The sequence below is a fragment of the Cebus imitator genome, unplaced genomic scaffold, assembly GCF_001604975.1.
Source record: "Cebus imitator isolate Cc_AM_T3 unplaced genomic scaffold, Cebus_imitator-1.0 Scaffold9, whole genome shotgun sequence".
NCBI classification, from domain to species: Eukaryota; Metazoa; Chordata; class Mammalia; order Primates; family Cebidae; genus Cebus; species Cebus imitator.
Genome location: NW_016107324.1, coordinates 5,496,386 through 5,521,277, shown reverse-complemented (window position 1 = coordinate 5,521,277; position 24,892 = coordinate 5,496,386). Strand labels below are relative to the sequence as shown.

Genomic DNA, 24,892 nt, shown 5'->3' with positions numbered 1-24,892 from the left:
ATGCATGGGCAACAAGGAAGTACAGGAATCAATTAATGCCCAGCGGGGCAATCCTTGACTAATTGGGAATAGGAGATGTTGAATAAATGACCTAGAGAGAGTAAGAAAAAGTAGGCTGAGGACCAATCTCCAAAGAACATCAGCTTGAAGAAATCGATTTAAGAATTTAAAGATTTAGAAATGGGTCCTGAAAGAGAACTTCACAAGAAAAGGGTATAGGTATCCAAAGAAAGAGAGAACATGGACATCTAAGGAGGCAGAGGATGAGCGTTTTCCTAGGATGAGAGAAATCAACACTGTCAAATGCTGCAGGAAGGTCAAATAGGACAAGAAATGAAAAGCATGCATTGGAATTAAAAACATAAAGACATGAGTGATCTGTATCAGATGAGTGTTACTGCAGCAGTGGGGGGGGTAGTCACCTTATAGCAGTTGAGAAAAGATTGGGAGGTAAAGAAGTAAAGACAATGTATTAGTTTATTTTTGCTACTAAAAACAAATTATAACAAACTCAGTAGTTTAAAACAACACACACTTATTATCTTCATGTTTTGTGGGTTAAGGAGTCCAATACGAGTCTTACTAGGCTAAAATCAAAGTGTTCGCAGGGCTGTGTTCCTTCTGGGGGCTGTGGAGGACCTGTTCCAGATTCTAGAGGCTACCTATGATCCCTGGCTTGTGGTCCCTTCCTCCGTCTTCAAGTCAGCAATGTTTCATCTCTCTAATCATTCCTCCAGTCACATCTCCCTCTGTAATCATATCTGAAAAGCTTCTCTGCTTTTAAGGACTCATGTGCTTATACTGTCCCCCCAATCCCGTCTCCTTCTCAAGGTCCCTAACTTAGCCATATCAGCCTTTTGCCTTGTAAAGTGATATTTATGGTTCTGGGGGTGATGATGCAAATATCTTTGGGGAGGCATTCTTCTGCCTACCATAGACAATGACTAGAGCTCTTTAGAAATTTTTCCAGGAAGAAGAGTAATGTAGCATAGCTTGAAGGCATGTACAGCTGTAGATTTTTAAAGGAAGTGATGGGGAAGGAAGGCTTAGAAGGGAGGTGGACACTGCAAGGTTGATATTCTTCGGAGACAACTCGCAGACAAAAATTTTCTTTTTATTTTACTGGGATGATTGTAGATCAAGTTTTCATAATGAGAAAGTGATTATCCATTCCATGTTGGATGATAGTTATGATGACAATTTGATCTGAAAATAATTGCATCTTTAAGAGCTTTCGATTCTTTCTAAAGTTATACCATCCAAACATTGATTTAGTTTGCCATGCCATAAAATATTGTGTTAGAGAATAAAATATGACTTACAAAAACTGTATTTTGTCCTTTAAGCAATACATATTCTAAAATTCTTATACAAGTATGGTAGAATTAATTACATGCTTTAGGACATCCTGTGCTTGATGTGACTAAATTGCCAAAAAAAATTAAGTGGAAGTAACTGGAGGAGTAAATATGAATTGTAAAATAAATAAATAAATATTTTTAGAATTACTTACTGTCCAAGAGTCCTAAAAGTGTGTTAATATAGTTCCAATGTGTCTATGATAGTTTGCTCTATATAATAATTATATGTACGTAATATGTAAATTATATATACACACACATATATATGTATACATGCATATATAGCTATATAAACATGTTCAATTATATCATATATGAAATATATATGGAAATATATAAATTTATATATGTCTATGTGTGGGTATATATATGATCTAGAGTTGTCTATCATAGTCCAGAGTAGCAAATAAAATGACAGAATCAGTTTTACTGTATAAAGATCTTTATTGTATAATTTACTGATAAAGAGCAGTCTGACTCTTAGAGTTCTCTATTTAACAAGACAGCTGTGCAGTAAAGTAAGCCTTCTATTTTTGTCTGGGCTGTATCTTTTACTGATCTTTAGCATCAAATTTGATCTAGTGAAATGGCAGAGAGGCTAAAATGACATCTATCTGAAATATGACTAAGGAGATCTCTTTTTCCAAAAAGGCAGCTTTGTACTTTTTAGACTTTTAGTATAGGAGTAGTCTTTCTCTGGGCCTGACCAAAGGAAGCCTACTGTGTACTGAGTTTTGACTCTTTGAACCTTATGATAACAAATTATTATTATTATTATTATTATTATTATTTTCTTTTTGGAGACAAGGTCTGGCTCTGTCACCTATGCTAGAGTGCAGTGGTGTGATCATAGCTCACTGTGGCCTTGATCTCCTGGGCTCAAGTGATTCTCCAGCCCTAACCTCCCATATGAGAATGGATTCTAACCACACCAAGTGTTCATGCACATGAAATAAATTCAATGGCTGAGCTAGTTTCCTGCTCAGTCTTTCCTCTATCTTCTTTTCTCCCATCTCCTTTTCAGTGGATGCTTCAACCTCATTAGTATTTGAGGAAAAAACTGGATCATGTCCATCATTTTAGTTGCTGCTTTCCTTTTCCTGGCAGACAGAGCCTAAAGTTTCAATAGAGGAAGTGAAGAGGGATACAACACATTCAGAGTTTATGAAAGACCTTATTTACCATCAAAGTGAAGGTTTCCAGACATTCCAGCCCTGTTTTCTTATGCTCTTCTTATGTCTTTGATGAGGAGTTAAGAACTCTAGCCAGGACAACAGAAGACATTGAGAGCTGGCTGGCAGAAAGCACTACACAGTGTCCTGAAGTTGTTCATTAATTATAAATGATATTGAGGAGTAGACCAAGGAGTAGAAGTGTGTTCAGAAACTTTAAATATCTTAAGAATTTCTACACAATCACTTCTGAGAGAAATGTGAATTTACACAATTAAATATGAATATTTTTCTGCTAGCTTCCATTGCATCATTTTTTTTTTTTATTTTGCAAATCATTCATTGCATCTTACCTTTTAAACAGAGTTACATGTCACTTTGACACTCTTCCTGACTCAATTGTAAGTCTTTAGATGGTGGTCCTCATATATTAGTCAGTTTAAGAACAATCTGAAGACCTTGTTAAGATAATTTAGGGCAGATATCTCTGGGATTCTCATTCAACAAATTTGTGGTGGGGTCCAGAAATGTTCGTTTTAACAAAACCTCAAGTGATTGTAACTCAGTGGTCTGTGAACCACCTTGAGAAATATCTGCCTGCAGATCAGGGTCTCTGTGGCTCTTGGACCTTTGCACCATGCAATGCACGTAGAGATCCCCAGCGCATGTTTGTGGAATTGAAGTAAATGCTTTGGATGGGTAAAACCCCGTTAATGATTCAAACTCAAGTGTCCTGCTTTCAGAGATAAGCCTGCAGCCCTAACAGGTTGTCCATAGACTAATTTTTTTAATAGAAGGAAATTGCATAAGCAGTTCTCTACTGGGGACAATTAGTACAAGAGATTCTATTTTATGCAGGAGAACAGCTGATGGAAAGTTGTTTTATTTACTTGCTTTTTTCCCTAGGGAAAGATGCAGACCTTGGGAGGAAGAAATGCTGCCTGTAGTACATGGGGAGAGGTTCAGTCATGTTTGAGTTTCCCATTCATTTCTGCATGTGTGCTTAGTGTGTCTTCTGGTTCTTTTGTTTATTGTTTACTAGGTGCTGTGAGGTCTGCTCTTTAATGTGCTTCACGCTTTGTTCTTCTGCCACAGGGTGTGAAGCCATCGTTGTTTGCCCTTTGCTCTTGGTTACCTCTAGTCATTTGTAAAAGAAAGAGGAAAATCACACCTTGCCCATCAGCTCTGTGTACATCATTCAAAAATTGTATCTTTAATATACAAAGTACAAACTGTCTTTTTGTGGTTACAGAGGGGAATGGTCACATCATGCTCTGGAAAGACATAATCTGGAAAACCAATAGGTAATTATTTCAATGTAAATACAGTGAAAAGCATCTTTATGTTTTAGAGTTTTGCTAATGCTTTCAGCAACTGCAACAAATTAACACACCACTTTCTTGCATCAACACTATTCACTCTTCAGTTTATTTAAGTGCCATTAGTTTTAGACTGCTTGAAGTTGATCTAACATGACTGTGGAAAATATATATGGATAATAGCAAGACAAAAATATATGTAAATTGTTTGGTCTGTTAAATGTATTGGAAATATTTAAGGCTTAGTTTCCAAATGAGAAAAGGCAGTAAACTTTAACATTAAAATCAAGAATGTTCTGTGTGTCTATCTTCAAAACCTGAGATTATTTCCGTATCTATCTATCTTTCTATCTTCTGATGAGCATTCAACAACAGCTTCATCTTTTCAATTGGTGACACCGTCTTAAATCACAGCAGCTCTTAGAAACAAAACCGGCACAAATGCCCTCGCCTCTTGGTGGATTTACACACTATCTTGACGTTGAAAAAAGTTATAGACATGGAAAACAGCACAGTACAAAGGTGATGCTTATTTTATCTGGGGTTTATTGCATGGGCAGAGGCTGTCATTTTCCCATAGTGTCTTCATTTATTATGCTAATTGACTTTCCAAGCTCAGACTGGAGGGTGTCTGCCCTGTGAACTATTCTCAGTTGGAGGGTTTTAAAAGCAAACCTGTTTTGTGCCTGAATGAAACCAAAAATCAATGTGTTTTTTTTTCAAAGACCGGAGGGTCAATACCGTGGTTGTTTTTGTTCCCATCCAGTTATGTAACCGTCGGGACTTGTTTCTTTGCTTTCAGGATTTGTACAAAACACATTAAAGTTAAACAATAGCGGAGTCTCAGGAGTAACCCTTGAGCTGCGCTTTGGAGTGTGTGTCCCTGGGACTGGGAACCTCCTGTGAGTTCTATCTCAGGAGCTGGTGTGTGTGTGTGTGTCTGTGTGTGTGCACGCGCGCGCGTGAGTTCCATCTCAAGTGCTGATGCGTGTGCCTGCGCGTATGTGTGATTAGCCAGCACGCAGCACTTCCCCAGGGTTGTGTTTCCTTTTTCCTGAGATTTGGCGAAGGGTAAAGGGTCGGAGTCACATGGATACAAAGCATTTGATTAATGTCCAAGTCACCGCTGTGGCTGCCGGAGCCACCTCCCCTCCAGCCCAGGCCGAGTGAGGCCAGAGCAGCGGGGCCGGGTGCGCAGGGACAGGCCGGAGCCCCCACTCCCGGGATTTTCCTCTGCGGAGCCCCGCGCCCCCCGCGCCGAGATTGCAGCCCGATCCCCTCCTCTCCCTGCGCCCAGCCTCTCCCCAGCATGTAAAGTCGTCTGTCTCTCCTCGGAGTTGGGGGAGGCGGCAACTTTCCTTTCTCGCCGCCGGGGGCCGGGCAGCAGCGGGCGCGCGGGTCAGCGCTCAGCACGGCTGGCAGCGCCGCGCACCGCCGCCGACCATGAGCGAGGACAGCCGCGGGGACTGCCGCGCCGAGAGCGCCAAAGACCTGGAGAAGCAGCTTCGCCTGCGCGTGTGCGTGCTCAGCGAGCTCCAGAAGACCGAGCGCGACTATGTGGGCACGCTGGAGTTCCTGGTGTCGGTGAGTGTCCCTGGCAGACGCAGGGGGACGTCGGGGCGGCGCGGGGCGCGGGTCCCGGAGTGGCCGCTGGAAGCGCGCGCGGCATTGTCTGTGCGGGGACCCGGGACGGGTCGGGGCATCGCAGGCGCGGGAATCTGCGAGTGGATGCTGCGTTCGCGGGCGTGGCGACCCCCGCGGGGATTTGTTAGTGCCCCGGACTCACTGAGTTGCGGGAGCCTTGGAGAGCTCCGGGTCTGAAAAGTGAGCTGGAGAGAAGAAAGATCCAGTCTAGGGAATCCCGGCTGCCCCATCTTCCCTCACCTTTCTTTTACCCCACTACCCAGTCTGCTCAAGTGCACTGTGTTAATTGTTTTCCCTTCTCGACTTTTCCTGGAGACTGCGTTTTAAAGCTTTGGTTTAGTGATTAAAGGTCCAGCCGGCTACATTCAGGTACACTAAGTTCAAAAAAAAATCCTTGAATGTGCTGGAGCTTGAGTTCGTTACTCAGATAACATGGCAGTGGCCGCTTTAGTTAGGATGTTTGAAACATAGGATTCTAGTGTGGGGGTATAGAGAGAGCAGTGGGGTGATGATCTCTAGCAGCTGTTGGATATTAAAGCCACATGTGGCGCTCACCCCATCCTAGTCCTACGGTCTCCCCCCTCCTCCGCCCCCAGTTTAAAATCTCTCCTCTGCTCCGTTTCTGGTCCCTTGTTTACAGGGCCCCTGAGAGTACTGTAATCAAGCTTTGGGACTTCGTGGAACTGGGAATGTACTTTCCCAGTTTGTGCTTGACTCACTGCCCTCTGCTTTGAAAACGTTTCATTCATTTTAGGGCCGAAGAGGCAAAACTGAGTGAAAGTAACTGCTGAGACATCACTCAAAAGTTGAATTTTTCCTATTCACTGCTGAAAAGACAAAGAATTTGAGCCTTGGCTTCTTTCCACCCAGATTCCTGGGAGAGCATCATTCAAAGAACCAGGAGCTTTAGTTTTTGTGATCTCATTCAAATCCTTCCCTTTCCAGCAACCAGTTCCATGCCCCCTTGGTCTGAAGGAAAATGTTTCAGGTGCCAAACTCCCTGCTTAGTGTTCTGAAATCTGTCAACTTTCTGCCTACCATCATGACAGAGAAAATTCACTTCTTGGCTGTGGCAAGAAGGAAAGAATAATGTCTCAAGTGATGTAAAATGTACAGGTTGGCTTATGGTTGACTTCTCAAAATCAATATGCTTGACACCCAGGGGCCACATTCTCTGCAAATGTACAGGTATTTGAGAACATCCTGGTAACTGGTGATTTATAGAATTATTATATGTAACAAAGATTGTCAAGAAAGCATGATTTTAAGATTTGACTTTTAATAGCTTTAAATTTGCCTTTCATGAAACTTTTGTGGTAACAAAGTTCTTTGTCTTTTGAGGAATCTCAGTCATTTTTTACATAATTACTCCTTTCTGAAGATCTATGAAAACAGTACTGTGCAGAATGCTAATTTGCAGAAATAGACAGGTAACATAATTATATTAAAAACCAATTTGTTGATCTTTATTTAAAATACCAGTTTTTCTTCTAACCTTAAACCTGATCATTGCAACAGAAAACGTGTTATTACTATAAAGAGTTAGGTAAGAAAGTATGGAAAGTACAAAATAAATTTTCCTTTTTTTACAAGGAGAACATAATTTCATGATTTCTTTTCATCTCTTGCAGAATCTGTGGGCCCTTCCACCTTTTGTTTTCTTTGTGCAACATTTGTGCTTGTTTATGTTTATATGCACAAATGCACTAATTGGTGTGAATGCCATCCTAAATAAAAGTTTTCTCTAGCTTGCACAGCCTAAGATCTATTTGTAATACATTATTGGATTTTAATTTTAGTGTATTATTTATAGCAACATTTAATCCCCAGGGAATTTTCTTGGTTATCTGAAGTTGATGTAGTCACCCTGGTTTTGATATTAGACTATGCTGATATGTACCAAGAACTTTTTTTTTTTAATTCCATTTATTTATTTTATTGCATTTTAGGTTTTGGGGTACATGTGAAGAACATGCAAGATTGTTGCATAGGTACACACGTGGCAGTGTGATTTGCTGCCTTCTTCCCCATCACCTACATCTGGCATCTCTCCCCTTGCTATCTCTCCCCAACTTCCCACCCCGCACCGTCCCTCCCCCATTTCCCCACAACAGACCCCAGTGTGTGGTGCCCATGTGTACCGAGAACTTTTAAGCTGTTCAAACCTTTCGGCCTGGTAATTCCTCTTCCAGGAATCTAACCTAAGGGAATGATTAGAGATGGAGACAAACAACAGGAGTTATTTTTAAAAGTTAGCTATAGTGTTAAATAAGTTGAGCGGTAAATTTGTTGCCAAAAATTGATAGTTTACTCCTAAGTCAAATTTAAATATCTCCTAGATTAGTCATTAATCATTTCTATTACTGGTTTAAGCCATTAACATGGATGAAGGATGACTAGTGTCTATCGGGAAAAGGAAGAAGAGGTAGAAAACAGATTTTTAGTTCTACTAATAATATATTTTTACTTAGTGCCCTACAAATAAAATGGCATTATTACCATGGTAAAAATGGTATTATTACCTTTATGAAAAGATCATATGTCCCAGCACTTTTGGGGGCTGCGGTGGGCGGGTCACCTGAGGTCAGTAGTTTGAGACCAGCCTGGCCAACATGGGGAAACTCCATCTCTACTAACAATACACAAAATTAGCTGGGCGTGGTGGCGGATGCCTTTAATCTCAGCTACTCAGAAGGCTGAGGCAGGAGAATTGCTGGAACCTGGGCGGTGGAGGTTGCAGTGATCTGAGGTCACACCACTGTACTCCAGTCTGGGTGACAGAGTGAGACTCCATCTAAAAAAAAAAAAAAAAATCATATGACCAGAGGGAAGAGCTTTCCTAAAATCTTTCCTATTTCTGAGCCCTCTCTCTCCTCAATTCCCACCCATTGGCCTTTAAGGAAAGAGCGTCTTCCTCCACTGCCATCCCCAAGACAGCCCATGAGCATCGCCTTTCTTCCTTATACCATGGCATCTATCTGCATCTTCTCTGTAGTCACCCCCAAGCACATACGGCTGTTTGAACAAGGCTCTGTGCCTTCACCTGGCTACTCTTGCCATGGTGGGCTGTGCTTCCTCAGGCCTCTGCCTTTGTTCTTCCTGTAGCCTTCCTTCTATACCTGGGGGATTCCCACTGGGCTTTCAAGGCTCAGTTAGCCCCTTCTTCCCAGGTGCGCCTTGCTTTGTACCCTCCCTACCCTGCATTTCCTTCTTCCACAGTTCCCAAAATAGTTGATGTGCGCATTTGTTTACTTTGGTCTCACTCTGCTAGATCTCCTTGAGGACAGGGACATACCTTGTGTGCCTGTGTTTTTCATAATTTTGTGTAGTGCTTGTGACATCGTAGGTACTCAATAAATGCTTGTTGAGTGCATACATGAATGAGTGTTGGCCCATCCTCTATCCTCCCACTCCGTTTTTAAGGACAGTGCCTCAATCATCCTTAACATTTTGATTTCCTCTTTTCTTCCATTTGGTCTAGATAGACAGTAGAATTTTCTTCAGTTTTGCTCAGGCACATATGAATTTATGCAGCAAAAAATTTCAAATTAAACATGAGTACCTGCCTTTAAAACAGAAACATGATTTAAATCAGGCATTAAGGTATTAAAAACTTTGCATGCACTATTATTTCATCTCATATATTCTAAATTTTTTTTGAGATCTTGAATAGGTTATGCCAACTAGATTTATTATTTTTAGGTCACAGATAAAATGGTAGAGAATGACTTAATTTGCCTGAATTTATGTTTTTGTTTTGGTTGGGAAATGCAATTTTGTACTTTATTAAAAGTATTTGGAAACATTTCTTCTAAAGAAATGATTATATGAACCTAATATTCAGTATTTAACATCCAAAGTCTATACAGTAGTAAGTTACAACCTGTTTCCTGTTTGCAAACCTGTGGCAGAGCTTGCCAAGATGACAGACTCATGTGAGTGGATAGAGAAAGGGAAGACCCAGGGCTGGCTTCATGTATTCACATCCTGTGCAGTGGCCCGGGCTTCTGAGCTGGGAGGGATGTCCAGCTTGTTTTAATGCTCTTAAAATTCTTACCAATTTTATTTTTGACCTTGTGTTTTGTGGATGAAATCTGATGGGACGGTGGACATGAGCAGAGCAGATGCTGAAAGAAAAAAGCTTTTTATTTCAATACCTTTAATAGCATTCTCCCATAGTCCCCTGCTTTTTGAACTAGAGTCCTCACATTTTTATTTTGCATCAGGTCTGGAAAATTGTCTAGACCAGTTCCATTGTGGGTCAGTGGCATTGAGGCAGGATGATCATATAATTTACTCTGTAAACTGGGACATTTCTGAGAGTGAAAGGGAGTGCAATTAATAATTGCACTGGCAAATACATGGAAACTGGGATTGTTCCTGGCAAACCAGAATGCATGGCTAGTCCACATTGTGGGCACATCAAAACAATGACTTCAAGCTATGTGTCCTATCATAAATAAAAGATTTTCAAATTTTTTGCCTGTCTAGGCTTTGACCTCGGACACCTTAGCCTTTAAGTCCCATCTCTAATTTGCTTTGTGATTTTAAACACATTCCTAACTTTTCATGCCCCTTTCTCTTGATTTGTAAAATGGAGAACAGCATTTCTCAAGGGCATTGTAAGGATGATACGATATATGGATTGGGCTTGGCTCATCTGGCTCATAGGAGGGCCCTATAAGTAGTTACTGTTATTTTTGCCGATGCCACAGTTGTTATAAAGAGCTATGCCTATGGTCATCATTGGATATACTTTTTGTTTCTGTTACATTCCTCCTCTACCCTTTCTATATGGCCTCACTTCTCTTCTTTGTTTCCTCCTCTTGTATTTTCCTTCTGATAGTATAGTCTTTTTAATGATATTCTTATAAATGCTCATTAGTTGACTTTAAGACAGTGAGAAAACTTTATATTCCGTGTAACAACAACCACAGTTAGTATGATGCCTTAGAGTTTAAACAATTGCATCCTCACTCTCTTATTCAGCTTAATATATGCGTGTCTCTTAGCTCTTTCAGACTGTGCTCCCTGGAGCTCCAGAGGCCCTTGCAAGGGCTGACAGGGAGCTGGATTTTATGACTTCAGGTTTGCCACTCTGGCTTCTCCGTGCATGGCTCTACCTTCTTCAGATCTGAGGTTTCATAAAAGCAGTCAGAAAAAACATCTGTCTAGATGGCAAATTCCCAGAGAAGAGGGACTTTGCATTTACTTCCCATGTATGCTTTTCTTGGCCTAAACACAGGGCTTTGTAAATAGCAGGTGCTCAAGAAAACAGACAAACAGGCAAACAATGCAACAGCAAACAAAGCAGAGTTTGAATGAATCTGAAATCAAACTCTTTAAATCATGACCTGCCTCTTTCAGGCAAAGATGATTGATTCAGTACATTATGCTTAAGGTTTGTGTTATGGACTGAATTGTGTCCCTCCACAGGAGTCCTATGTTGAAGTCCTAACCTCCAGTACTTAAGAACAGGACTGTATTAGTTGATAGGGCCTTTGAAGAGGTGATTAAGTTAAAACGAGGTCATGGGGTGGACCCTAATCCAATCTGACTAGTGTCCTTCAAAGAAGAGGAGATTTGGACACACAGAGAGATAACCAGGGGGTACAGAGGAAAGACCATGGGAGGACACAGGGAAAAGGCAACCCTCTGTAAGCCTAGGATGGAAGCTTCAGGAGAACCCAAACCTACTGACACCTAGATCATAGATCTTAGAGCTAAGCTTTCAGAGTTGTGAGAAAATAATTTTCTGCTTAAGCCATCAATCTGTGGTATTTCATTATGGCAGCCTGTGCAGACGAATGCAGCTTATGTTAGGGGCTGGATCATCACAATAATGTCACATGGAGGCAATAGAGATTCTTTCAGTTGGGGAGTCAAGGGAAGTTTTGGGAAGAGGTGATGACAGAGCTGGCCTAAGGGATGAGGAGAAATATGCCATACTGGGAGAATTATCCATCCCCAAAGAGCAGCATCTGCAATGTGACCTCAGTGTGGCAGAGCTTGGCATGCGGGGGTCTGAAACAGTCTTATAATTATACTCTATTAAAATACCAATGACTTTAATATAAAAATAGTAGCTATTTCGATTAGATTTATTTATTAGTAAGAGAATTCTGTTGACAGGGTTGAGGAACAAAGATGAAGTCTAGTTACCCATTAGGAGTTTGTCATTGCATTAGTCCGGGTAAGAAATGTGGAAAGCACTGGAAAACACAAAAGAACAACAATAATAATAAAAAAAAATCAAACCACAAAAAATCAAAAGCCCAACTCTGAGCAATTTTTTGGGTAAAAGCTTTAGTATTTTGTGTACTCCTCTCAGAAGTGGAAGTTTAAGTAGAATGGAGAACATAGGATGGGACTGGGTCTCTCGTTTTGAAGAATAGATGGATAGTATCATTAACGGACAGTTGGAATGCAGAGAGCAGAACAGCATGAGGAGGAGAAGGAAAATGAATTTGCTTTTGGACATGTTGAGGAGCTGGGCCACAGATACTGCTATGATTTTTGAAGATAAGAATGTGGAACTTGAGAAATAATTTGGGCCAAAAGTGAGAGATCTACAAATTAATCATGTATTTTGAAGTGATCTGGTGGGTGAGATGACACAAGGAGAGCAATTAGAGGAAGAAAATAAACAAAAGGTAGGATGTTGGAGAGTCAATATTTAAAGGATACAGAAGAGTGGACTTTCAGTTATCAAAGGCTGAAAAAGGTAACTAGGAGAGAGTGATACTTTGAAACCCAAGGAAGGAGCTAGTTTTCAGAAGAAAGGTCTCTTTACAGTGGCAGGGCTTGAGGGAAGTGGGCTGTGTGAAGATGGAAGAGGTTGCTGGATCTGGCAGTTGGAATGCCATTGGGGTTTTAGCTTCAGTAGAGTGTGTGAGCAGAAGCCAGACTGTCAGAACCAGTTGAGGCATGAGTGGAAGCTGAGGATGTGAAGGATGATGGTTAAACTATTCAGAGTTTGGTGGTCACTGCAAGGAGAGAAGGGGATGACTTTGTCCAGGGACGGGTAGGCAGATGAGTCTAGCCAAGGGGAAGGAGACAAGAAGTGAACTAAAGCAGTGACAACAGAGCATGGCAGAGGGCAAATGGCATCTTTGGGGGAAGCATAGCAAGCACCCCTATGGCACTGGGAGATAAGATAAGGCAAAATTTTCTGAGCCTTCTTGTCATGTAACATACCCATAGGAAAATATCTGCAGACGCTATAAATGGGGAAGCTGTCACTTGTGTATTTTAAAAATTCTGCTGCTTCTTCAGTGTACAGCATGTGGAACTGCCTGGGATGATCTTTGTGGCCCCTTGTGAACACATACCAGAGGCTCTCCCTCCCACACTGGGACAGTGAGGTGAAGTGCATGGCATAGAATCGGATGACCTAGTTTTAAATCCTTGCACTGAAACTGACAAACTCTCTCACTTTGGGCAAACAACACATCCTCTGTATGTCTCAGTTTCATATTTGGAAAACACATTTGATAATATCTCACAGAGCTGGCCTGAATTCAAATCAGCTTCTGTAGGTAAAGTCTTGATAGGTAGGAAGTATTTCTTTTTCCCTCCCCAAACTCCAAGTTTGTTTCCCTCTCCTCTGTGTTGTCTGTCCACAGACTGAGCTTGGCACATGCTCAGACCAGCTTGAGAGTCACCAGCCTGTCTTTTCCAAGCCTGGAGGCATAAGGACAAATTTAATAGAAGAACATTCTGAGAAGGCCAGAGGGGCCTTTGGGAATGCAGTAGAGGGGGTGGTCTGGGAGCCACCAGGGAGGAATGGCTTTCCTCTGGAAGGGACTCATGAGTAAGGCCAAGGGGTCACTTTAGGGGAGAGGCAAGTATGGAGGTTGCTACCCGATGACCGTTCTTTCTCTATGAAGTTGAACTCTGGTGTTCTGCCTGATGTTCTGTTTTGTTTTGTTCTTGTTTTGTTGTTTGTTTTGGCTGAGAATGCAGTGCCCTGAAAAGAACAGTAACAATTTGGACACACACTTTCAGGAATAGAAAAGGGAATTGAACTTGGATATCCGAGGGTGGATATATGATAGGCTTTGTTCAATTATTCTTTTAAATGTGATTTTATACACTAAGAAGTTCAAGTAGAGACCAAAGCACTTGTGGATTATTACATCTAGTATGACAAGGTTCAACTCTCAGAAATAATGACAACCATTTTTTAAACCAGGGTGTAAATTATGTGGGACTGCTATTTTACATTTAATGGACATATCAGTTATTAGCCACGTTAAAAAAAAGAAACATTGATTTATCTGACATTTTAGTGTGATTATAGTTTCTTGAGTATTTGTTTTAAACAGTGTTTGGTTAAGCATTCTTTTAATTTATACGTGGCATTATATTTTCATAACAAATAAAATTATTATGGTTGTGTTTTGAGCATTATTAGTTTGATCTAAAAATAATTGTTTTAGTTTGCATTATTTCTTTAAACATTTTATTCATATTTACTTTTCATGAGATTGATTTTTGTTATTCATTAAAAGTTTTATTAAATTTATTAACATTTTTCAAATATAAATTTATTAGAATTGTATTATTAGCTATATTAAAATCAAGATCTTTGATTTACATAATTATAAATCCAAGAATTTATAATTTCTTAAAATTGTATTAGCTGTATTAAAATCAAGATCATCTTTGATTTACAACACTGTAGTTGCCTCAAACAATCAAAAATTCAGGAAAAACATCCCTTAGTAAATGTTTCATTGATTAAAAGTGTGGCTGGGTCCCTTTTTACATGGTATTGAACATAACTATTCACATTCTGATACATCTAATAATAATGGCTTAAAGAAATTTCCCCCATTTTCATGAACTATTGCATTTGATCCAAGAGGTCAATGGTTGAAATTTTAAGAAAAATGATATGTTAACTGGAAGTAATGATTTTTAAGCACTTCTAATTAGCATAGGTGATTTCAGACTTTGATTTCATGAAAAAATTTGTTGTATAGCCTTACATATAACAGAGCATAGTGTACAAAAAGGGATCTATTTTTCTGGAGAATACCTTAGCAAAGGACATTGTGTTTTGTCATTAATGTGAAATGCATCTTTTCCATTAAAAGGCAGACCCTTCATTTGGAAAGGTTAAATTGTATAATACTTAAGAAATGACTCAAGCCTATTAAATCTAGAATACCAATATAAAAATATTCTCTGGTTTTACAGCAAAAATATCACAACATAGAATATAGATGGATAAACATTTTTATTGATTTGAAAAGTTTGTTTCTCCGAGAGAGTCAAATATGGATTGAGATCCATGTTTGATTTTGCCTGGCCATTTTTGTTATTTTAATTATCTATTTAAGTTGTCTTCTTGCCAGTAGCAGAGGCTTTATAGATAGTGACACATTTTCAGAAATTGTGCAAGAAAGAAATGCTGATGTTTTCCCTTGGTGCCTTGTAATGCCTCAACTTGGCCTTGCTTTCATGCTTCCTAGGAGTTCCAGCCTTTTCTTATTTGAGGCTGTTGCCGGAAAGAAAGAAATCTTAGGATTCCAGAAATGACATCTCCCATTGCAAAGCCTTATTTCTATCAGTAGCACTAAGAGAAGACCTATGGAGAGGCATTATTATACTCTATTAATTGACCTAAATGTTAGTCGCACACCCACATATTCTAAGATTACTTTAAGAATTCCTTATTTTCCCAGAGGTACGTGGATGAAGGGGGCTTTCACTTTGTGTGCTGTGTAGCCATGTCATATTTGACTTTCTATAATTTTATATAAAAATATATTTATATATTTTATTATTTATTTATTTATATATTTGAGACGGAGTCTCACTCTGTTCCCAGGCTGGAGTACAGTGGCATGATCTCAGCTCACTGCAACCTCCGCCTCCCGGGTTCAAGCGATTCTCCTGTCTCAGCCTCCTGAAAAGCTGGAATTACAGGCACCTGCCACCACACTTGTATGATTTTTTGTATTTTTAATAGAGATGGGGTTTCACCATGTTGGGCAGGCTGCTCTCGAACTCCTGACCTTAAGTGATCTGCCTGTTTCAGGCTCCCAAAGTGCAGGGATTGCAGGTGTGAACTACCATGCCTGACCAATTTTATATGTTTTATATATTTACACAATGTATTTTGAATATTCTAGACACAGCTTTATCTCAAGTTTTCATGTACTCCTTCATAATGAAACCTCTTGCAGAGACTTCTACTTGTCCCCAATACCCAATGCTCTTTTACTCTATAGTGATAAAAGTTTTAGATCCAGCTTAAGCCATTTCTCAGCCTCCCATGCAGATAAGCTTGGGCCTGTGTAAAGGTTCTGGGTAACTTCTAAGGTGTGCCTTTATCATATAGGAGTATGCATTCTCTTCTCTCCTTTCCCTCTTCTCCCTTGCTGGTATGAGGATGTGATGGCAGGTGATGGGGCAACCATTTTAGATCATGAAATGGAAGTCACATGTTCAGGATGACAGAGCAAGAAAATAGAAGGAGACCATGTCTTTATTAAAGCAATCTAACCTATGTCCTGTCAAAAATGGGCCTATTAGAGACATCAGTATTTATTTAACTCTGTCCTAAAATAATTACATTTTGATACCAAGACTTCATTGACTTGTGCAAATCATTAATGAATTGGCCAACTTTAATGCCTTTTTTTCTCTTTGTCTTATTATTTTTAGTTTATTTTTTATTTTTTCTGTAATAAATATTCTCTAGTTTAGCCATGATTTCCCTGGATGTTGCTAAAACTGCACTTCTTTGTTTTTCTATAGTTATGCTTTAGTTTTTTCTTTAGAAAAAGAATAGTATCTTTTCTTACCTGTACTTAACATATTCTTTTTTTCCTGAAGGCTAGAATTTTGTGTTTATTTGTAAGGATATTTGTTCAGCTGCTTTAACTGAGACCAAATAACAATAGTTCGAACATTGCAGAAGGATTGTTTGTGACTAGGAAAGCCGTATGTAATCAACATGGCCTTTTTTGCATCCTCTCTTAAGACTCTGGTTATTTAATTTTTGAGTTAAATATACCCCAGCAGTGTTCCAGTGGAGTTAGCAGCTCAGCTCCATCAGGTCATTCAGAGACCCCTGTTTCTTTTATCTTATTGCTCCACAAGCTCCTAGGACCCATTAAATCTGAGTGTGTGGGGGTGAGAGCCAGGCCTCAGTATTTATGTAGTTTCTCTAGGTGTTTCCAGTGGATTAGAGAAGGTGGGGGAACAAGTACAGTAGGGTGTTGTCCTTGTCCCTATGGTTGAAGCTGACTTACCACTGCATTTTTCACATTCCAGCCCCAGGGGGACAGAGGGTAGGAGACAAAGTGGAGGGCAAGCACTCCCTTTAAGGGTATGACCCAGAAATGACACACATCACTTTTGCTCTCATCCCCACGGCCAGATCTTTGTAATGTGGCCAATCCAGCTCTAAGGGAGACTGGGAAATATGCTGACTGGCTGGACAGCCATGTGCCCAGCTGAAACTTAGTGAGTTCTACACTGAAATAAGGACGTGGGAATAACTCTTGAGGGGCAAAGAGTCGTCTCTGCCACATTTTGAATCCATTGATACTTTACTTTCCTGTCCTCAGAAAATCACTTATATTTGTTCTTGGATTCCTTTACTGAAAGAACCTATTGTATGTAAAATATAATTTGGATTCTTTCCCTCTAAAATAATGTATTCTTTCTCACATAGCAATCCATCTAACATTTATCTCTCTCTTCACAGAGCTCTCTAAAGGTTGTTTTTGTTTTTTTCCATTGGCTTTCACTACAGAAAAGCTTTGGGGTATTTAGTGATTTTATGTAATTTTAAAATTTTGTGGAAGTTTCCAGAAAAAATATTCCAAGATAATATGGAAATTCTGTTTTAGTTATGTGTTTCTTATGTGTTCTTAGACACTGCATATTCATATATAATTCACAACTTAGAGCTACCTTCAAGGATCGGATTGTTGTAAACTCACACCTGGGGACACTTTGGTCATTTCCTAATTGGGAGAGTGGGGATTCTGAAAAGATCCTCTGCACAGTTTGTATAGCTCTTCCAAGATGTTCTGCTGATGAGTCACTGGCCTGGACCCTTCCAGACTCTGGGAATGGTGTGATTAATCAGGACTAGGAAAACCAAGGCAGATGCTGGAGCAGGGACACAGAACTTGTTGACTCCGGAAGTACACAGAAGCTAGAAATCAGGAAGGAGCAGTAATTCATTTCAGGCAAACCATTAAGCACAAGGGAGCAACAGGAGCTTATGGTCAATCCAAGACAGGGTCAGAGCCAGGCAAGCACTCAGGAGCCAAAGATTACCCAGAAGTCAGGAGTTTCCCTCGCAGAAATAAGGAAACACATGAACCTTTCAAAAATAGACAGCCTTAGTTCTCCCATTGGCATGTCTGTTAATATATGTCGACACTGTTGCTATTTTCACCTTAATTTAATTCCTCTGAGATCATTTTGGATCTCTGGGTATTTACAGTGCTTCCTAACAGGTTTGAACCCCTGGCTTTATGTTTAAATATAGCCCATGTGTTTATCTTATACATGATTAAATCGCAAGACATTTGAGGCAAAGATATAAAATTAGTTGATATAATTAGCATATATAATTATTATGTGTATATATGTGTGTACGTGTGTGTGTATATATATGTGTATATATGTACATATATGTGTATACACACACACTCTCCAAAATGTGTAGGTCTGCATTCAATATTCTATAGATTGCTTAGGTGAAAAGCATATATGTATTTTAAATATATATTAAGTGAATCCATTGTTGAAAATGATCATTATTCTTGAGAGTGTTCTGCTTGCCAGACCTACTTTGACAAGATAGAGGGGAGAGAGTAAGTGGCCTTCTGGTAGTCATAGAATGAAGTTTGGTAAATGGGTCATGTTGTATAGCTAGAGATATCTTTCTCAGTTTCTAGAGCGAGGACAATTAGTACAGCCATGTAATTGTAGGGTCCAAAAGGGAATCATGTTATTGATGGAAGAGCATAGCTTTCAATTAGAATATAAGAAGTTAATGTTTCTCCTGTATAATTTTTAGTGCACTAGTAATTCTCACATATAAGTTGGATCTTCACTGTATAATTAAATGATTTTGAGGGTAGCAAATACTCTTTGGGATTTAAGATGCTGGGATTTAAGATTTTTTTAAAAAATTGTACTTATGGTTGACTTCATTGTGAGAAACATGGTAAGTCAGATTGTCAGAAAATTTGAGAGCTTAGTACTTGACTGAATCTTCAATTTTAAATATACGTATTTTTATAGATGAGGATTTGGGTCAGATTCACCTTTGATGGTGGTGTGAAAATATAAGTAAACCTTTTATAGTTTGTAAAAGTAATTCAGAGTTCCGATTCCTCTGTGATATTCTGTAATTTCTTTTAGTACTTAATACGTGTTAAGTAAAATTGACAGGTTTTTTTCCCATTTATTTTATTGCATTTTAGGTTTTGGGGTACATGTGAAGAACTTGCAAGATTGTTGCATAGGTACCCACGTGGCAGTGTGATTTGAAAAATACAGAACTAAAAAAATCCATAAAAGAGAACAAACAAAACAAAGACAAAAAAAGAAAGTGCGGCTAGAGCTATTTATAAATTAATGTGCAAAACCAACTTTATTAAGTGAAAAATTTTATTTTCAGAATTGCGTAATTTATGAATCGGGCTACCTAAAAGGTAACCCCTAATATGCTAAGCATTATGATTGATTCTCTCCAGTGATTATTTTCAAAATCCAAATATTTTTATTCTTCATGGCCCAAGGCATATTTATTGAGCACCTAGTGTGTGCCAATCACTATTCTAGGTTCAGAGGATATAGCACTGACAAGCATTAAAAATTCCTGCTTTTATTGAGCTCCAACTCTAACCCAGGAGCTAGAACATAAATGAGTAAACTATATCATATATTAGCTAGTCTAAATGCCTGGGAGAATAAGTAAAGCAGAGAAAAGGAATAAGTGTACATGTGTTTTGACATTTTATGTAAGATGAAAAAGCAGGCATTCACTCTTTTCTGTCACTCTTCTTTTCTGTAAATCTCTAAAAATATTTGAAAGAATTTGTATTTTTAACTGTTAACCTTAACAGGCAATATCCAGGAGGAAAGTGCCAATCGGTCTCTCGTTTAACTCTTAAGTATAGTAGTGATAAATCAGAGGTGAGATTAAACCCAGATGTACATTGCTAATAAAGTTAATAGAACAGATTAGGAAAAGCTGGTGACATTAAGACTTAAGGCTTTAACTAGTGTCATTCTTTAGGTGACATTTTTCATTGTATTGACTTTAATATAATAGGCATGTATTTTTTACAGGTGCAGACTAAAATCCGCTGCCTCTCTGTGTTCTGTGTTTATACCATTGAGGAGCTTATTTTGTGGAGGGTTTTGTCAATCAGGTTTCATGCCCCAGCAGCTCCGTGTCTAGTCGGAACTGCAGCCAATGTTCAGATTCATCATGGGTGGGAACCCAGCATGCTGTGCAGTGGGGGCACTATTGGTTGAAAAGCTTCTGCTGGAAATGAAGTGTCCTTTAGCAGCGAGGGGTTGGAAGCATTGAACAAGTGGGACGGGGTGGGAATTGGAGATCTTGAATGTGCAGCAGGGTCTAAAAGCCGTTTTATGACCAGCCTTAGATAATCCCAGACATAAGTTAAAAGCTAAGGTATGAGGTGCTTTCATACATTTTTCTTATTTAAGGTCTTTCCCTGTAAGGGAATAGGAAGGATTAAGAGTACCTTGCAAACCCTCCTCGGCTTTCTTCCTGTGGTATTGTGTCTCTGATTGCCCTATAGAAGTGATTCCCTTGAGACTTGTGGACAACTGGAAGAGGCCCCTTGTGGCCTGTAAAGTGCCATTGGGAGCCTCTGCCAGAGACTGTGGGGAGGGAAAGGTCACTTGAGGACTGTGGAAAATATTCCCTTTCTCCTTAGTGTCCCGGAACCTCACCTCTTGACTGATTGTTAATAGAATCTGGGAGCTCAGATTCTGGTGCTGACATTTTTTTTCAGGGTTGGTTCTAGAAATGATATTTCTTAAGCAGCCTTTTGTGGAGGTTCATTCTTCAGTTCACTGAATTTGCAGCACAAAGAAAAGGAAATAGATTCATTACCGTCATCGTTACCAACTTCAGAATAGGAATGGGTGAATAATTACATTGGGCTTTTAAAAAGCATAACTGAAGGGAAGGGATTTAGCAGTCTGTATTTTTTGATAAGGTTATGTGCTTTCTGCTTCCTGTTTCTCTTTAAGGAGACCTTTCTGTGGCTCATACATTATAAAAGTTAAAAGGAAGTGCAAACACAATTACCACAGAAAGTTGAAATCTTTTGCATCCACTTCTCTTTTGTGCTATTTGTGACCTGTCTGCCTGATTGTTTCAAAGTAAGGAAAATCATGGGTTTCTTATCTATGCTTTTCAGGGGAACTGGCTTTGACTGTGGTGTGAGTCTGACAAAATGGGGACAATCAACCTTAACCGAATAGTCGTTGTACCAGACTAACCCACAAGAATGCAGAGAATACATGGGTGAACTTTAAAGGCAAGATTTGCCTATGGAAATAATGCAAGATGCGGTGCCTAGGAAGGAAATCAGATATGTAAAACTCTTTCAACTCAGTAACAAAATTTTCTAACCATCAGTAGCTCTTACTTGGAGCCTTTGAGATTTTCTGCCATGCTCTACTCAGCATCTTAACACTCATTCCAGTCATCAGGTTGCCGTGCGGCTGGGGTCACCGTGCCAGAGCATGACCTGGAGGCCCTGAGTGCTGATGGTGCTCATTTATCAAGAGCACAGTGTTTGGTTGGGGTTATCACGGGGGTGGGCGGGTGCATTTAGAGTTTGGTCTTAGATAATGTCTGAACGTGGCAGGGGGTTGTGAAAGGAACTGGGGACAAGGGTTAACCCAGCTCAGGTCTCTCTCTGTGGTCTAACACTGACAGAGCCAAAGCTTCAGAAATCTCTGCCACGTTTTAGAGAAATGTCGTTCCCGTTGCTCAGCCCACTCTCAGGCATTCTGGTCTCATCACCCACTGTCTTTTCTCATGTAGGAGCCTCTGGCACTGACTGTGTAGCTTTGAGTGTGGCCCTCAAGCTTGTGATGACTCTGAGGGATGGATGATCCTATAATAATAAGGCTTAGGACCAAAATTATAACCCAAGGAGAGGTAGACTTTGACTGCTTTTAAACTTACTTTCTGAGATGATTAGAGTAACATTTGAGACAGTTGGTTTGTAGTTACTCCCTAAAGTCCATTTTCCACCTAGGAAGGTTTATTAATGTTTTATGATTATCATATAATTTAGAAGAATGCTTACCACCTTCTGGGACCTTCCTTAATATATCATGTCTGCTCTTTTCTGGAGATGGAACCCTCAGGAAAAACTTGAAATCCTTCCTGACAGCTTGTTTGAAGGCTGCTGTTTATTTTGGTGAGTGGGTTCATTTTGCTACCACTGTGGAAAAATTGGAAGTCTCTTCCTTCATCTCACATATATTCCCAGGTAAGCACAGGGGAAATCAGTTGCTCCAAACAAAAGGAAGAGAGAGAATTTTTTGGCCATCATGGGAGTTTCACTCCGGTCTGAAAATTTCTATGATTTCTAAAATTTCTATATCTCAATTTGCTCTAATTCCCAGTATCTTCCATATTTCTTCTTCCTGATTGTTTATGCTGTTGTTATAATCTGCTTAGAGATTCCAGAAGTATGGGAAATAGTAAAAGAGAATTCAGCTATCTCCACTTTGGGAAGCCAAAGTGTGAAGTGGTTTTGTTTATTGACCTGATGGTGTATGTTTGGGTAACATTTGTTGAAAGTGAGTTAATATCAATCTGTTAATCTAAACAGAAATCTGTTCCTTGGAGTGATAGCCTTTAAATTTCATGTGAAGCAGTATAAAGTTCAGACACAGTTTAGTCACCAAACTTCTACCTCACACTAAAGAACAAAAATATATAAAATGGCCCAAATCTCCAAACCTTAAATGAGAACTATTCCTATTCATATGAAGAAGTAGTATAATGACCATCAGCCTTTCAACAACATGGTATTAATTAGGCCAGCAAAAATAACAATAACCCTAATCTATTTTTATGGTCCTATGCCTCTGATGGAATTAATTTTCAAATAAAGCCTAATAACTTATTTTGCAGTTCTCAGCTCCACCAACCTCCTACAGAGATTCTGTTGGGCTGCTAGTTTGGGAAAATATACCAAACATACTTGGAGTTAGAGTCTCACAAGAATAGCTATAGTTTTCACATGTTTTCTTGATCAAGAGGTAATCCTCCTTTAACTTCAGAGTAAGAAATATGAAATAAATCAGGAGAAAATCATTCTTCTTTTGGCAATTGTGATGCAACTGATTATTGTACAGGACCCTATCCCAAGTGCATGTCAGGAGGCTGAGGGTCAGGACAGAAACTGAGGGTGGAGGGCTCACGTCATCCACCTGCCAACACAGCAGGCCAGTGCTATCTGCAGCTATTTTGCAACTATTATTCTTATATTAATTTACCCAATGCAAATAGATTCTCTTTCATCTATCTCTCTAGTAATGAAGAGTAAAGGCCTGTGGCTTTTAACTAGATTTTACTTTTCACAGGAACTGTTAAAAAGGTCGTCCCATTTCACGGCGTTGCTTTTGTGGAACCGTGACTAAATGGTTCCATTGAAGAATGGGTGTAGGGGTGTAGAGTGGTATGGGGTGATAAAGGTAGCTTGGGGCCAGATGGTAGATGGCATTGAATAGCAGTAGAGTAGTTTAGAACTAATTAGTAGACAGGGTGGGAGCTAGGGGAGTTTTTTTGAGCAAGGGAGTCACAACATTGAGCCTCAGTTCAGTAAGAGTCATTTGGGAGGCCAGCTTCTAGCCACAGAGTGCAGTAATTGCTCTGTTGGGCACAGGTGAGATCTAAGAGAGTCTGACTCATTAAGCCCAACAAAAGTCAGAAACACTAAATTGGTGAGGAATATTGCTGATGCTTGGGCCTCACTGCAGACCTGCTTAATTAGAATCTCAGGGTGCAGAGAGAGGGAGTGGAAATCAAGAATTGCTAGTTTTAAAAAGCTCCCCAGGTGATTCTAATGCGGAAGTAGGGTTGAGAAATACAAGGAAAGGAATCAATGACATTAATATACACATTAATCAAGGATTGAGATACATGTTTTCCAATCTGCCCCTAAAAAATAGATAATATCATAATAGAATGAATGATGAAAAGAGATGCATTAATGAAATTCACTTATAAAACTAAGAATTAACTCAACATTGAAGAGGAAACTAAAGAGAAATGAAATTAGCCAGGAGACTGTATTTATTGGAGATATAGTTACCCAATAGTACTTTTCAATAGCCATGAGAAATGCTGGTAGTGGAAAAGATAAAGTTTTGATTTAACTTAGGTAGAAAGCAGTCAACAAATCATTTTCTTGTCTGAGCAAGGCAATAAGACAACAGCAATTAGAGGGAAGTACTTCTGACGTGGGAAAGGAAGTATGCTACTTTGGGAAATAAGGATATTGTAGAAATTAATATTTTAAAGTCTTTGGAGAATTCCCATAGAAAACTGATGTATTTTCCAAAGTTCTTTGTTGTGATGAGATACGGCGGGTTATTTTCTAAGTGCCCATTTGTGAACATAAGCATATGCATGCCAAGGGAGATTTGAAATGCAAGAAACTGATTTCTGTCAAGCCACTTGTTTGATGTGATGTCCTTAATGGTTCTGTTTTGTTTTCATCTTTTCCCTTATGTCTGAAGATATAATTAAAGTTCACTGCTGTGAGGGGCTCAGGTGTCTTTACTTTTGGCTGAATGAGTAATAGCCCTTGATTTCTGGTGGCAGTAATTTCTGTAATAAATTCCATTGGTGGTCTTCATAAAACTTATTACCTCTACATATGAGTAAGGAACAAACGTGTAACTTTGATTTCTTCCTGTTTATTCCATCAGATAGTGTCAGGTATTCTGCGCCGAAAGCATGTGAAACCTCTTCTGAATTTCATTGCCTCTTGCAGCTGCTATGGAAATTCTCTCCCAAAGTTTTCAGATTCCCTGACTACATTGTTATATTTACTGCTGAATTTGCTGCATTCTCGTCCTCTTTCAACTGCTTCCCAATCTGGCTTTCAGACCCTTTTTTTTAGAAGCTAGGCATGACCATCTTTTAACCATACCTCTTAATTCTGTCCCAGTTTTGAGCTCCCTTTGCTGCTCCCACATTGTTAATCAGTGCTACTTGTTTGAAATTTCATCCCTGAGGCCGGGCTCGGTGGCTCAAGCCTGTAATCCCAGCACTTTGGGAGGCCGAGGCGGGTGGATCACAAGGTCAAGAGATCGAGACCATCCTGGTCAACATGGTGAAACCCCG

The 24,892-nt window shown here is 39.6% G+C and overlaps 1 protein-coding gene across 1 annotated transcript in view; it reads left to right on the top strand.

The window, feature by feature from the left end:
* Positions 1-4,816: 4,816 nt before the first annotated feature.
* PREX2 (phosphatidylinositol-3,4,5-trisphosphate dependent Rac exchange factor 2) overlaps positions 4,817-24,892 on the top strand; it is a 293,374-nt gene continuing 273,298 nt past the window's right edge. The window contains exon 1 of the mRNA XM_017544858.2: positions 4,817-5,436. Within this exon, the coding sequence (XP_017400347.1) occupies positions 5,296-5,436 (141 nt within the window). The 5' untranslated portion in view covers positions 4,817-5,295. The remainder of the gene's footprint in view (positions 5,437-24,892) is intronic.